General features: G+C 38.5%; 3 protein-coding genes across 3 annotated transcripts; 2 read left to right on the top strand and 1 right to left on the bottom strand.

Annotated features, from left to right (window-relative positions):
- Positions 1–2,793: 2,793 nt before the first annotated feature.
- On the top strand, positions 2,794–3,853 carry LOC121743558 (transcription factor TCP5-like). Its single transcript, XM_042136886.1, has 2 exons — positions 2,794–2,915; positions 3,014–3,853. Exon 2 carries the CDS (start codon positions 3,096–3,098, stop codon positions 3,687–3,689), a length of 594 nt encoding a protein of 197 aa, XP_041992820.1. The 5' UTR covers positions 2,794–2,915; positions 3,014–3,095; the 3' UTR covers positions 3,690–3,853.
- A 5,886-nt stretch (positions 3,854–9,739) lies between these two features.
- On the top strand, positions 9,740–11,694 carry LOC121745347 (transcription initiation factor TFIID subunit 8-like). Its single transcript, XM_042139210.1, has one exon. The coding sequence runs from the start codon at positions 10,324–10,326 to the stop codon at positions 11,467–11,469; it is 1,146 nt and encodes a 381-aa protein (XP_041995144.1). The 5' UTR covers positions 9,740–10,323; the 3' UTR covers positions 11,470–11,694.
- A 644-nt stretch (positions 11,695–12,338) lies between these two features.
- LOC121743617 lies at positions 12,339–15,279 on the bottom strand. Its single transcript, XM_042136948.1, has 6 exons — positions 14,418–15,279; positions 14,254–14,335; positions 14,043–14,109; positions 13,210–13,395; positions 13,047–13,107; positions 12,339–12,886 (listed from the first exon to the last, which is right to left on the bottom strand). The coding sequence occupies exons 1-6, from the start codon at positions 15,271–15,273 to the stop codon at positions 12,708–12,710; spliced, it is 1,431 nt and encodes a 476-aa protein (XP_041992882.1). The 5' UTR covers positions 15,274–15,279; the 3' UTR covers positions 12,339–12,707.
- Between the last annotated feature and the right edge of the window lie 743 nt (positions 15,280–16,022).

Raw genomic sequence — 16,022 nt, 5'->3', positions numbered from 1 at the left:
GATTCTCACTTTGTTGTCACTCTTCCTTTAATTAATTTATTTTGCTCTTTTATCAAGTTTATGTTATATAAAATCTTTATTGAAAAATGCTTCTCCGTTTGTTACACGCATGTTTGTCGTAGATAACTAGCCCATTCCTTTTAAAAATCATATTATAGAAGTGGGTGTCCAAGCCTACTCTGCAACGGAACTGTCGAGCGATCAAGTGAACAACATAAGATTTTGAGGTGAAGATGTATACCAGGTTTGTGCCGTCAGTTTCCGACCTTGCGTTTTGGCTTATTTTTGTGATTTGTTGCTAAACGTGTTTCTTAGGCTTTGTTGTTGGCTGGTATTTACTCTTCTATCTTTTTTTTTTATGAATAAATGAATTGAATATAACCAAACTAAACGTTTACATCTTACACTCGGGCATACTCGGGGAGAGAACAAGTGAAAAGCCACAAGTGGGCTAGTACAAAGTGACTTGGTAAAAAACCAAGAAGCAAAAAGGAACAGGCAGGGCCCCAACAAGATCGAACACAATTCAAGTCACCCATCGAAACCCAGAGTGAGCTTTTCTATCTCTTGTTTGGTTGGGATGGTGTTAGGTTGTTGCTTTTTCTGTTTTGGTTGTTTGTGGTGTAACTTTTGACCACCCTGTCTTGAACCTTGGCTCGCCCCTTACCTGCTCGAGCCTTTTTATTAATATAAAAAAATCCAATGTACATGTCATAAAAAATAATAAAAACTAACCGATTTCTTTTATAGCATGCCTTATATCTAGATATATAGTAATGACCATATGCATAACCATTGTATTCTGTTCCACTCAATTATATGACTTATGAGGGTGAGACGTACCATAGTATAACAAATCTCATTAATCTACCATATTCAATTAAACATAACGATATAAAATTATGAAGTAAAAATGTATAAAGTGGTCAGTGTTGTCAATAATAGATAAATGTTGGGTAATATTAGTCGGAGAAATATTTCGTAGTAGTAGGCTCATTAATTACATATAGTGACAACTCATATGTGACCTTTAGCTAGGCATAATAAATATTCTGATAAACTATAGTATATTGTTCTTTGAAATCTCATTAAGTCATAAGGGCATCCACAATGGGACGCCCGATGGCACGCCCGATGCGTGCCATCGTCCGCGGGTGCCATCGTCAGCCCCATTGTGGGTGCCCGCCATCGTCCGCGCCCTACGCCCACGCCCGATGCATCGTCCGTGCCATTGTGGGCTCAGTGGACGATGAGCGCGGACGATAGGCCATCGTCTGCGCCATCGGGCGCCCCATTACGGGATCGGGGGACGATGGTCGCGGACGATGCCACCCTTTTTTATTTTTTTTTCTATTTGGTTCAAGGTAATCATCGCCGACGTCATGTATGCGTGCATTATCATGAACAACATGATAGTCGAGCATGAAGGTGAGAGCATCACCGAGTGGAACGATGATGACGGTGCATCTAGCTCGTCCAATACAGCGACCGAGCCCCCCGCTAGAGGATTGCCGTCGGGCTTCGACGAGGTTCTAGCTAGACAGGCCTCAATGCGCAACCAACAAGACCATGCGCAACTCATGAACGACATGATTGAAGAAGTGTGGGCATGTAACCGCCGTCGTTGAGTTTGCGTATTTTTTTTAATTCATATTGTAATGTATTAATTTTTATATATGAAATGAAGTTTTTCTCAATTTTTTGTTATTTAAATATTCAAATAAAATAAAATGCATAGGGCGCGCCATAGGGCGCCCCATTGCAGGTGGAGGTAGGAGGATAAAACTGCTGACGTGACGCGCCATAGGGCGCACCTTAGGGCGCCCCATTGTGGATGCCCTAAAAAGCAAAAATTACATTAATACCTTTCTAAATAAAAAAAACAATTGAAATTAATATTGTTCTTTGAACCCTCATTTAGTTACAAGAATTATTTCTAATATTATACTACCATTTCAACTCAACTTGTCAGTTGTTAATGTTGGAAAAATAATGACGAGTTCCAGCCTAAAATCGTTATGTTAAAGAAGTAAAATAAATAAATTATTTCGATTCTCTTCCGTGGGATTCATTATGCTTTCTAAGCCTTAAATCAATATTTGTATAGCCTGAAATAGAGTCAATTATTTATAATAAATTTAATTTTTGGAGACTGCTCCCATAATGGCTACTGGCGATAGGGTACAAAGCGCTTTCGCAGAATCGACTGAACCATAAACAATGTGATCAGTTAATAAGATAAAAACAAGAAGAGTTATATTTGATAGTATTTTCTTTATATGAACTTGCTAATTAAAGAATTGCTATTAGAAGTTGTTGTCTTTAATTGACCAACCTTCTAGGCTATATATTGCTCACATGGAGGCTGTCTTTCAAGTTTCAAACCTAATCAATCAGCACTTTTCAACTTACAATATAAAATTTTCTCTTCTTTTATACATATATTAATGTTTTGTTACACACGCAATGCTTCTTTTTATATTTAAATACTTATATTAAGTTTAAAATTTGAAAAGTCAGCTTTCATTCTTGGCGGTAGGGTCATAATTTGTTTCTAGCACCAGTGATATTTTGTCCAATTTTCGATGTATTTATTTTCTTGTAGTGTAAAATTTAAAATTTTGAAGAACTTGACAATGATTTAATTTGTTAAATATAAGAGTAAAAATATTGAAGACTAAATGTGAACGATGCTCATAAAAAAGCATCTAGAAATGGAAAGCATATCATATCAGGAGAAACACTATAACCAAAACCCTAGTATATATACATACAATTTGAAAAGATTTTTTGTGTGCCAAATACACACGTGGCTGCTTGTGTGCCTTTCTTTTCTTTCTTTGGTCTATAACTATATCTTCTCTCAGTGTTTAATACTCTATCATCAAGACATTTCAAACCAGCTCAATTCAACTGTAAGAAATCTTCTGCTTGTTTTACTCATCCTACTTATATGTTTCTCAAGAAATTAGCATTACAAAAATCATAATTCAAAGTGTTGTCTTATTCTTAGGTGATCAGATCTTCAAGAAAATCACCAAGAAATGATTGGATGATATTCGCATATATATATATATATACACACACACAAGAATATGATGAAAGAGAGCAGCAGCAAGGCCGGGAGCGACTTCACCTCGACAACATCAGCGTGGTCAAGGCTGAAGGATCCTCGGATAGTCCGAGTGTCGAGGGCCGTGGGGGGCAAGGACAGGCACAGCAAGGTGTGCACGGTCCGGGGCTTGAGGGACCGACGTGTGAGGCTCTCGGTCCCTACGGCCATCCAGCTCTACGATCTCCAAGAGAGACTAGGCCTCAACCAGCCCAGCAGAGTCGTCGATTGGCTCCTCAATGTCGCGAAAAACGACATCGATGGCTTGCCTCCCGTCCAGATCCCTCAAGCCATCTGCTTCGGAGAAAAACTTCCACTTTCAAATGAACAAGGCCATGAATTCAACCCCCAAAATCCCTCCTCATTTGCAACTCTAATGAGTTCCAATTTGAGCCTTTCCCAAACCCCAATCAGCCTCGGCTTGGCTGCTCATCAACACCAAGATTTGGCGTATCAGACCGGGCCCTACTACCCGAGCTTCCATAGCTCGGAGTTTTCAAATTCTTCACAAGTCAGGCCATCGGATTTCAACATGAATGCGGATCTTCTGCCTTCGCAAAACAAGCGTTTAGTGTGATTTCATGGCTTTGAGCTTAATTATCAAGAAGATTTTTGTGGCTGCAGTTAATAATTATAAGGTCATACTACTCTATATGTTTTTTCTTGAGAATTTTGATTTATTTGTATGCAAACCTATATAGGCCTGAAATATGAATCGCCTCTCACTTTTCGATGACAAAACCCTAAAATGGTCCCGGTTGAATTTCAATTAATTTTCTTTATTTCTGATAAAATCGTTAAAAGTAAGGTGTAAAGGAAGAAGGGGGGAATAATTAAGAGGGTTTATTAGGAGATGAATAAGACAGGAACAGATATGGCAGCTTTGCACAAGATCCAACACAACACAGTAAATCCAAAGATTGATTAGTGTATATATCTTGAAGGACTAGCTCGGAATCAGAAAGAGGCGAAAAGGATCTGTGCCTATTGTGTGTGACTGTGGTCCAAATTCAGAAAGAAAAAAAAAAGATACACAGAGATAGGGTAAAAGTAGTAAATTAGGGTTGTATTTTTTTATTGTTTCAATATGTGTGTGTGGGTATTAATCATATGCAAGGACCACATTACTCAAGTTGGGGTCCCCGTTGGGTAAGGGTTGTATTTATCATCAACACATTAAATTGAGCTATTTTAAGAGGGCGGGCTATCATCCGCCACTGTAGTCATACGGACGATGCCCGATGCATCGTCCGCGGACGATGGCGTCGGAACACGCATCGTCCGCGGTATCGTCCGCCCCACTGCGGGTCACGCGGACGATGCAACGTGTTTTCCTTTTTTTTCGAAATTTTTATCTATTTAAACCTCCATTTCCCACACCAATAATTCTCTCACATCTCTCACTTTCCCCACACACCAATATTTCACTCCCAATCTCTCTCACTGAAAAAAATAAGACCTGGCGACGACTGGAGTACCTCGGAGGGCATTACTCTGGCCTTATTCGATTGCCTTCATGAGGCTGCGGCAGAATGCTTGGCTGAAATGAAGCGCGAAGCGGCGGAGTAGGCCCAGGCGCTGCGGATCCCATGTCCGATTCGAGGTCGGACGTTTGTCCGCCGCGAGCACGACGTAGCTCACCAACGTCTGTTCGCAGACTATTTTGACGAGCAACCACGGCGGGGCCTGACGGTTTTTCACCGGCGTTTTAGAATGCAGCGAGATCTTTTTCTCAGCATTGTCCAAACGTTGGATGCACGTGATGAATACTTCCAGTATCGGGAAGATGGCATCGGCAGACCCGGACTTACGCCGTTGCAGAAGTGCACGGTTGCGCTCCGACAGTTGGCCTACGGCACCACGGCGGACATGTTCGACTAGTACCTTCACATCGGGGAGACAACTGGCTGTGAGTGCCTGAAGAATTTTTATAGGGGAGTTGTGGAGGCTTATAGCAACACCTATTTGCGAAGGCCGACTGCTGAGGATTGCCAGGCCCTGATGAAGATGCACGAGACGGCGCACGGCTTTCCTGGAATGCTAGGGAGCATCGATTGTATGCACTGGAGGTGGAAAAATTGTCCAACGGCGTGGAGAGGCCAATTTACCAGTGGATACAAGGGCATCCACCCGACGATGATCCTCGAAGCCGTCGCTGACCATCGGCTCTGGATCTGGCATGCTTACTTCGGTGTAGCAGGTTCGAACAACGACATCAACGTCCTCAACTCATCCAACCTCTTCACCGAGCAATGCAATGGCAACGGCCCGGCCATCGACTTCACTGCTAACGGACGCCAATATCATATGGGGTACTACTTGGCCGATGGCATATACCCGAGGTGACCTGTTTTTTTTGAAGACGATCAGTTGCCCAATGGGTGAGAAGAGAGTTTTATACGTACAAAATCAGGAGGCTGCGCGGAAGGATGTGGAGCGGGCATTTGGTGTGCTCCAAGCGCGGTGGGCAATAGTGAAGGGTCCGACGCGGTTCTGGTACAAGGACATCATCGTCAATGTCATGTATGCGTGCATCATCTTGCATAACATGATAGTCGAACACGAAGGTGGAAGAGTCACCGATTGGAGCGATGATGAAGGTGAATCTAGCTCCAGTACGGCGGCCCCGCCCCACGTTCGAGGATTACCGATGGGCTTCAATGAGGTTCTATCTAGACAGGCCTCAATGCGCAACCAATAAGACCATGCTCAGCTCATGAACGGCATGATTGAAGAAGTTTGGGACCATAACCGCCGTTGAGAATTTGTAGTTTTTTTTATTTCGTAGTGTAATGTTTGAATTTTAATGAAATGAAGTTTTTTTCCAATGTTTGTAGTGTTTTAAATATTCAAATAAATAAAATGCATAGGGCGGACTATAGGGTGGCCTATAGGGCATCCCACTGCAGGTGGAATGGTAGGAGGATGAAATGCTGATGTGGCAGAGCATAGGGCGCCCTATTGTGGATGCCCTAAACTCTTTTTGTTCCTATTTATATGTTCATCATTGAACCTAAATCAGTGTAAGGAAGGACTTATGGATTTAATGTGCATTAATTAAATGATCCATATTGCTTTTCCGAACATTATCTGTATCCTCTAATATCACTTTCCTTTTCTAACAATTCTCATTAAAATAAAATGTGGGATCTCTTAAGTTCAACTTGCTAAGTACTTCAATAAAGCTTTTTAGTGTCACAACCTTTGTTGAAATATCTGACAATTGATCACATATGGTAACTCTACTATACTATACCACTCTCAGTCTTCTTTTTTATGAGTATCGATCTACCTCTACATGCTTGGTATTGTCTTGTTATACTGGATTTTCTTTATGTAGACAATAATAGATGATCAGTCTTACTCATCAGTTTCCTCAACCACAAAATCTCTGTTAAAGCCACTATTGGCTCTACACTAGAAAGAGGAATCACTTTTTGCTTTTTAATTCTCCACGTGACTAGATTTCCTTCAACAGAAGTGACCTAGCACGTCGTTGATGTTCTATCAATTGGTTTACCAGCCCATAAACACTAGTATACGTGTATCCATGTATCTCCAAATGCTCATTTAATTTCTTTAGCAAAATCCCATGTCCGACATTACTTTTCAGGTATCGCACAATTCTCATCACAACTTTCAAGTGATCGTTTCGAGGTTGATGCATAGATTGGCTCATGACTCCGACGTCATAAGCAATATTATATCTCGTATGAGAAAGATAAATTAATTTCTCTACAATTCGTTGATACCTCTCTTGACCTGCCAATAGTGCATCTTATGCAATCTATAGCCCATGTTTCTCCTAGTTCCTTCATGTTGAATTCTTGGGAGATGTTTTCTTCAATTCTTCAATTTTCCCGACGTCTTCTGATCATGTCATCTATATAAATTATAATAAATGTTACCTTATCTCCTTGTCTATTCAGAAACAAGGTATGATACTATGTTTGAATCCATATTTTATATTATGTTTGTAAATATCCTGAACTGCCTTGGGAGACTGCTTTAGACCATATAAAGTCTTTTTTAGGAGGCACACTTCACCATATCCGAACTCATGCTAGAGAACCCAAGGGGTGCCTCCATGTATTTGTACCTCTAGAGGCCCTCCATTATTTGTAGAAATTGACAACAATGCTTGAATAATGTTCATTTTTGCAATTGGAAAGAAGGTTTCAGAGTAGTACGCTACATAGGTCTGAGTGTATCATTTGGCTACCTATCTTTCTTATACATCTAAACGGAACCATTGGTTCTTCGTTTGATAGTGAAGACCACTGCACGAACTAGTTTTTTTTCTACCGACCGTATGCATTTCCCCCAATGTGGTGAGTGAATCTTATTCGGCTGGGGAGTAAGATGAATTGAATGCACAATATTGTTGTTGGCTACCTAACAGTTCAATAAAAATAGTACTTCATCTATTCTATAGTAGTTGAGGTATTTCATTTTGACACAGAGATTTAGAAAAAAGTGTATAATGTATTAAATAAAAAGATAATAAAACAGGAGAGAAGAAAAAGTAGAGATAATAAAGTAAGAGATAGGGAAAAGTAGGAGTACAAAAATGTGTAACTTTTTACTAAAAAAAGGAAATGATTCTACTACTATGGAACGCCCAAAATGGAAAAATGATTGTACTACTATGGAACAAATGGAGTATATTTTTATTTGCTCGGATCCTAAGATGTACTCCATTTGTCCCATTAAAAATGAAACGTTTATTAAAACGAAACGTCGTCTCTGCTTTTTCATCTATCTTATTTTATTCTATCCCCGTTAACTCACATATAATATCGTGCCGAAAAACAAATGTTCATTTCAAATGGGACGGAGGGAGTATAAGGCAAGAGGGGCCGAATCCCACAGAGAACATCATGTTATAAATATTAATCGCCTTAAGTCTTGGGTTGGCGAAGTCACCATGGCCTTAATTAGTTTGATTGACCGGTACTGATGACCCTGAGTTGGGGAGGCGGTGCATGAGAACTTAAGTGTTTAAGATATGAAGGAAATTGTGGTACGTAACTTAACTCATTTGGGCAAATGGACTCTATGCTATTATAAAATTACTAGGAGAATCTCGAACTATTCTAACTGGCCAGAAAGTAGGGTGTTGTTCCTAACTCTTCGTGTCCTAAAACTGTGTTGCTTCCTAATTAGGTTGACTAGAAAAGTACTACTTGGACTATGAATACTACTAGTCAATTTTTTCCTTCATTCCGTCGTACTAAGAATTCCATAATACTACTACTAATTAAAAAGAGTCTTAGGAGTTCGTTGTATCCTAGAATTATTAGAAGTTTCGTTTGTTCTCAAGAATGGTTAAGAAAGTAAAATGAATACTAGTAGTACATTCTAAATTGTTGGCTATTTTTAAAAATTTGTCAATGCAAATAATTGCGTTTCTATTTTTGTCTTGATTCCAAGTTTTTTTAGTTCAAGCACTAAGATCTTTATTTATTTTTATCTCTTTAGTTTGATATGTAATTGTTTGATCATTAATTTCTTTAAAGTCTGTAGCTTATATATGTAGTAGTAGTAGTATTACATTTGTGGTGATGCGAATGATTCATGGAATGATTTATTTTTGTTTCGAATTGCCTTGATTTAGCGTTGCTGGACATTTTTGTTTTGATCAATTCCTTAGGATTTTTGCTGTTTTGTTGTATTTTTGCAATGCTTTGTTTCATATAAATAGAATAAGAATATGTTTATTTTAATTAAAAAGGCACAATTCGATTTATTTAGGAACCGTTTTTTTTCAGTTGATTTTTAGCCGTTTATAAACATGAATGGTTTCGTTTTATTTAAAATTCCATAAGATTATAAATGAGCTATAACACCCAATTATTCTTACTATTAATTAAATAGGGGCGTGCGTGCATTCATATCACTACAGAAATCTCGTCAATTATTAACGAACATTTCCTTTAGTAAATCCCTAGCTGAATCCTATTTCTCAAACCAATTACTAGATTAGTAACGGATCAATGTTGTTATTTCACTCACCGCTAAAATATTTGTAATGGACACAAAGGAATGGATTTCCAACAGATCAAATCTGCTAGTATTAAATACTGACATCAGAATACGATCAGAAAATGATCAATTTAGCAACGAAATGGTAATGGATTGTAGCATAACATATATAAATAGCAGTTGATATATTCCGCTACTAAGGTTTTTTATTTATTTTGCATATTGGTATTATGTAGCTATTTTGCCAGTGATTTCAAATTTACGATGCAGTTCAATTAATTTGTTGTTCATCCAATTGCGACAACTTGTTTATAGCACCTTTATAGTATTAATTAAATAGAGGTGTGCATTCATATATATTATCGTTGAATTTTTGCTAAACTCGATTTATTGTTTTTTACTAAAATTATTTTAAAATATGAATTGAATTATTCCAAATTTTATAATTGAATTTTGAATCAATATTCTAAAAATCAAAACAAAATAATAATATCAATATTAGCTAGTAATTCGAATTTTATTTTATTTTTTCGATTTGAAAATGTCAAATTATAACCGATCCGAATAGTTCAATTTTTATTGAAAATAAATTCAAATCAAAAGTTCTAAATACAAACGAAAATCAAATTCTGATTTTGGTCGGTTTATTTATTCGAATTATCTTGTCTCCTGACTCCTACAGTCCTTTCTCCAGCAGCGACGTTCGGTGCCAATTTCGAATCAAAAATCGTTTTTGAATAGCGATTAACTCAATTGAGGTCGGAATTGAATGCACACTCACAACTTTGACGATCTCCGTAGTCGGACCACACACACTGCTTCAACGTCTATAAACCGCAGTCTCCAATAGGTTTTCCCCCAACTTCGATTTTATCTGGAATTGGTTGTTTCGGGATTTTGATTAGTTGTTATTGTGATCAACCATTCACAATCTTTTTGTTAGCCAAATCAATTCACCCAATTTTCTTTTATGCGGGAGCTCAATTTGTGTTTCTTTCCATGTGGCCCGGCTTAAACCCTAGAAAATTCCAGGTACGAATTGATTGCTCTGTGAATTAGCGTTTTTGTTAGCTCAATAGGATCGGAGTGCCAGAACTAGGTTCTTGTTTAATGTTAGGCCGATGAATCGTGATCGGTAAAGTGGTTGTTTGGTCTAAATCGATCAATTGGTTCGATAAAGGTTATTCAATTTGATGATAGTGTGATATTATGAACTGTTGTCTAATATGAGCCATGGAGAGGGAAAAGATAAGTTCTTGGGTGAAAAAGATAATCTGCAGTCAATGAGGAAGAAAAAGAAGTTGGGAAAAGACGAATTTACGCAAGCCATTGCCAGGAATGTGGTGGCGCAGGTTTGTGAAAGTTTAGGTTTTCAGAGCTTTCAGCAGTCTGCATTGGATAATCTCACTGATGTAGCGGTGAGATATATTCAGGAAATAGGAAAAACGGTGTCCTCTTATGCGAATTTAGCTAATAGGTCGCAGTGTAATGTCTTTGATGTGATTCAGGGTTTGGAGCATCTGGGCTCAGTTCAGGGTTTTCCAGGTGCTTCTGATTTTAGGCATTGCCTTACACGATCCGGTGTTGTGAAGGATATAATTCGATTTGTTAGTCAAGCAGATGAAATCCCATTTGTATATCCGATTCCTGCTTTTCCAGTTGTTAGAGAAAGGGTATTGGACCTTAGTTTTGCTCAGGCACAGGAAACCCCCCCTGACGAACATATACCTAGATGGTTGCCCAAGTTTCCTGATCCTGTGACTTATGCGGAGTTAAGTTCTGCAAATGAGAAAGGCTCAGAAACCGAAGCTGTTAAGATTCAGCAGGCTGAACAACAGAACAGGAGAGCTGAGAGATCTTTGTTGAATTTGCAGCAGAAGTTTATGTGTAATGGATCTGAAGCAGGAGCAGTTGTTGAACAAGGGGATGCTGCAAAGGCACAACGAGCAGCAGAAAACAATCCATTTCTTGCCACCCCTCTGCAATCTTGGGAAAAGGAGGTATCTTTGCCTATTCTGCCAGCTAGGCTCATCGATGAGTCTTTGGGATCTGGGTATCATCAAAGTCACGAAGTTATGGAACACCATGTTTCGATTACGAAGCCATCTTTGCAAGCCAGTGAAGCTGCAAGGAGTGGTCCTTGTGAACCTGAGGAAAGGAGAAAGATTCTTTTAAATGGGAGGGCCAGTGTACAATTTAAGGTTGGGAATGTTAAGAAATCCTTAAGCATGGTAACAAAACCTCAAAACAACGGCACTGAGAGAACTTCTTGGTTTGGTGATGATCATTATGAAGCAGACGAGAAGAACGATATTGCTGGGAAGATCCGTTGGGGAAATACGGAGTATCCACCAGAAGTGTCTAATGTGTAAATTAGAATGTTTAATTGGAGACTGTATAATTCTTTTCGGAGCTAGCATCAATGCGTGCTTCGTAGTAGTCATGGTCAAGAAGCTAGATATTCTCTACACAAGCATTTTAGAGTTCTGAATGGGAAGTTTCGCTGAGTTGTTGATGGTTAGTTGTCAGTTATTTTGCATGAACCCATGTCACTGAAATTTTTTTCATAATTGAAATTAAAATCATTAGTTTTCGGAGTTTTTGTTGTTTCACCTTATATCCTGTGACCCAATGGTTAAGCTATTATGTTTACCTTATCTTCACTGCATTTGTTGCTTATTGGGATGATTCGGCTTAAGATGCACTGTGTCTGTAAAACTATTCCAACAATAAACATAGCAGGTTCTATAGCTTGTACAACATTAAAATACGTGTTGTCCCCAAGATCTCTATTTTTAGGGGACCGAGGGAGTATTTTATATTGCATAATACTGCATAATGGATTCCTTGGACTTGGAATACCATTTCAAGCAAGAATGTTGTAATCAGTCCTTTTACTGCATAGCAAACATAATCAATGATTCCATAGGTATTGCCAGTTCCATTAAGGTTAGAGTCAAAACACTTATTCTTGTAAGCTGTCCTATTTCAACATTGATTTAGTTCGCAATATTTCAAGTTTCAGTATTGCTCCTTGTGTTGTTCATACACAGTATAAATTTAATTGTAGTTTTTTCAGTTTTCAGGAACTGTTTTTTTTTTTTTTTTGGTAATTACCAAGGGTATCCACCTGCCGGCGGCCTGCGCTGATTTGGTTTTTTTTTTCCCTGACGATTTGGTTAAGGATGAACGAGTCTTATGCCACTCGATCATACTCCTTGGGTTAAATTGAGATGCAATATTTGCTCTTTCATACACATTAAATGCAATAATGAGAGGATCAAATGAAAATATTTTTCTTCAAGGGTAAATTACAAAAATACCACCCCCTTTTAACGGCATCAAAACCAAGGTCAGTATAATGACAGATTGACAGGTGAGCCTCTACCATAGACCAAAGCCATGGTGGACGACGGCCACGACTGTACCAGTCCAAGATAGCCAAATTCCTTGACGGGTCCCATTGGCTAACGCTCCTAATGTAGCAAATATACCTTCTCGGGTGAATCCCAACGCATCAACATTTCACCTAACACAAAATCATTGTTCAAAAAGAAAACATCCTTTGCTATAAGCCTAAACGTAAGCCCTAAAAGCCTCTTGAGCTAATTTAAGCCTCAACTTCGGATTGGGATATTTCATTGTTGGACATCTGTTTGAGTACCCTACAGTAGAACTCCCAAGAAAGGTCTTGTTCACCTATAGGACTTTGACCAAACGGGTGTTGCTCCACATAATTCTGCACATTTGCCAGACCTTCCAAATAAACTCGAAGATCACCTCCGGGACCTGCAAAACAAGTAATCATCACCTATCGTCACAATTGAGAAAAGATCAAGGCTCATACCATCTCCTTAACCAATAGAGATCAAACTTAGTATGTACACATTTTTGGGGAATGAAACTGAGAACTCAAAAAAAAAAGATGTATACATGGAAAGTATATGACCTAGTGAATTATCATTGGTGTCAGAGTACTGGTACGGATTGGGAGAGATTGCTGAATGCAACTAAACAAGCCAAACAAAAGTTAGGATTAGTAGAAAGAAACAGCTAATAGAAATAGAAGTTGAAAAACAAGACCCATTAAATCAATAGGAAGAAAAGCTTACAGGATTTAGTAAGGACTTGTAAGGAGAATCATCCAGCAACACTGTGTTTGTTTCATTAAAATCTCCTTTTTGCCATGGGAGACTAGGATCATCCTTTTCCCAAATGTTCCTTAGCTCCTTGCAGACCAAGGGCTTATGACAATTTTCAAGAGTTTTGGACCCTGTTTGTGTACAATATCTCATATCCTGCATTATAATGTACATAAATGATGCAAAATTATAAAATTATAATTTGCATTCAAGAGAAGAGTCAATTCCAAGAGGTGAAACCAGCATTAAATGGTGTCAGTAGATAATTACATAGGCAAAGAAGATTTTGATATTAGACCAATTCGAGCACCTATGCGAGCTAATACTTTCAATCAAACAGCAGTGGAACAATTCCGCAGACATGATTATATGCACTATTATAGCCTCACGGCGTGTTCAAATGCAAATCTCATATTTTTTGTTGGTGCCTTGGTGGTGGGAATAGATAGGCAATGAGGGTTATGAGGAGGGTTATGTAGCTTTCAATATATAGTAAGCCACTAGGATATATGCAATAGGATTTGTATACTATCAACCAAACAACAGTGGAACAATTCGATAGACAAACTTATATGCACTATTATAGCCCCCACCCATGGCATGTTAAATGCACATCTCGTACTTTTTATTTCTTTATACTATAGTATAGTTAGTAACTAGGACGTGTGCATTTAGGCAGCACAGGAAATTGAGTACTACATGAATATTCATCAATAATGCCGAAATAATCCAAAAAGATTTTATTGGACCATTAAATGTACAAAAGCTACTTTGGTCAATAATCAATATCGGAGAAAGCTTACCCAACAAAATAGCAACTTGTCCTTTTGATCTCCCAGTAAATATCTCACAACTGCATCAAGTATTTTCCTGTATAGTTTCACATGTATATGCCAAAGTTAGAAATTAAGTCTCAACACAACAAACTTGGAGATGGTCCAAAACTAGAACAGATAGCATGAAAGAAAATAATGCAGGGATCTGAAAAAGGAGATAGTATAGTTTAAGCAGTACTTGGTTCTTGATGACCATATGCCCACATAAAAGTTCTGGAAACATAACTTCAAAAAATCATCGCAGAAGGGTCTCTTGAAAACTACAACAAGATAACGACCAGCAGTCAAATCCAATCCACTATATTTTTATCCTAAGAAAACAAAGCAATATTCAATCCTGACCTGCTCTTCCACATACTTTAATATCCGCTTTATAATGTTTTGGTGCTGGGAATACTACATTTGCAAGCAGACCATTTATATCAAGGACAATAAGTTTTTTCCTAACTGAAACAATCGGAGTCGTTTTAAGCCATAAGATTTCCGCATCCGTCGCAGTACATGCATTGCAAGTAGGGACTGCACTCCTCTCCTCAGCATGACTGTTTCCCCTCTCCAGATTTTCTGTCGATCCTTCATCCATTCTGCTAGAGAATTCATCCTTAACTTTTGCCTTCTTGGCCTTTCCTCGTCTCTTTTTTCTTTTCACAGTCGCATTTCCTTCAAGACTTTGTGTCGGTCCTGTATCCACTTTTGCCTGGTCTATTATCTGGAATTCATCTTGAACTTTTGGTTTCTCAATAATCACATTCCTTTCAGCAACAATATCTGTTGACCCTGTATCCATTGGGGTCATACCCACATTCGGCACTTCATCTCTAGTCGCTAGAACATTGGCATTTAAATTTACTTCAGCAAGCTTTTCTGTTGGTCCGGTATCCCTTCTGCCAGAGAATTCATCCTCAACTTTTGCCTTCTTATCTTTTTTTTGTCGCCTCTTTTCTCTTTTCATAGTCGCATTCCCTTCAGCACAATGTTGTGTTGGTCTTGTATCCACCTTTTCTCTGATCTGGAATTCATCTTCATCTTTTGGTAACTTGATAGACACATTACATTCAGCAACATTATCTGTTGACCCAATATCCATTTCTGCCAGGACCATATTTGGTACTTCATCTCTATTATCCGGAACCTTAATATTGACATTTGCTTCAGCAAGCTTTTCTTGGTCTTGCATCCATTCTGCCCAAGAATTCATCCTCAACTTTTTCTTTCTTGGTTTTTGTTTGCTTCTTTTTTCTTTTCACAATCACAATTCCCTCAGCGAGATTTTGTGTAGGTCGTGTATCCTTTTTCGCGAGGTCTATGCTCTGAATTTCATCTTGAACTTTTGGATTATCAATAGTCACATTCCTTTCAGAAACACTATCTGTTGAACCTGTATCCATTTCAGTCTGGGCCACACTTTGTGCTGCATCTTTAATCTCTTGGTTACTGAGAGTTGCAACTCCTTCAGCTAAATTTACTGGTCTAGCATCCACTTCACTTTGGAATTCATCATTAACTTTTGCTTTCTTCTTTTTTTTCCCCTTCTTTATCCTTTTACCAGCCACATCTCCTTGAGCAAGATTTTCTGCCGGCTGCCATTCGTCCACGGAATTTTGGTTCATGCTTTGAGCTTCATCTAGAGTTTTTGAATTCTCAGTGATAACCTTTCCATCAGAAAGATTTCCTAGTGATACTTTTTTCATTTGATTGTGGTCCAAGGTCTGGAGTTCATCTTTAACCTTTGGCTTCTCGTTGGTCAGATTTGATTTCTTCTTTATTTTTGTTTTTGTGATGGCAGTCTGTACTTGCCCATTGTTCAAGTTACTGCAGCACATGCTTTGAGTTTCATCTTGAATTTTCTGGTTCCCAATCACCACTTTAGTCAGGCCATTTTTTTGGATTTCATCTTTCATCTTTGATTCCTTGGTGATCGGATTTTCTTCGGCAAGAATTCTAGCA

Source organism: Salvia splendens, chromosome 8 (assembly GCF_004379255.2).
Source record: "Salvia splendens isolate huo1 chromosome 8, SspV2, whole genome shotgun sequence".
Taxonomy (NCBI): Eukaryota; Viridiplantae; Streptophyta; class Magnoliopsida; order Lamiales; family Lamiaceae; genus Salvia; species Salvia splendens.
The sequence above is the reverse complement of the archived record's forward strand: the minus strand, read 5'-3'. Positions and strand labels throughout refer to the sequence as shown.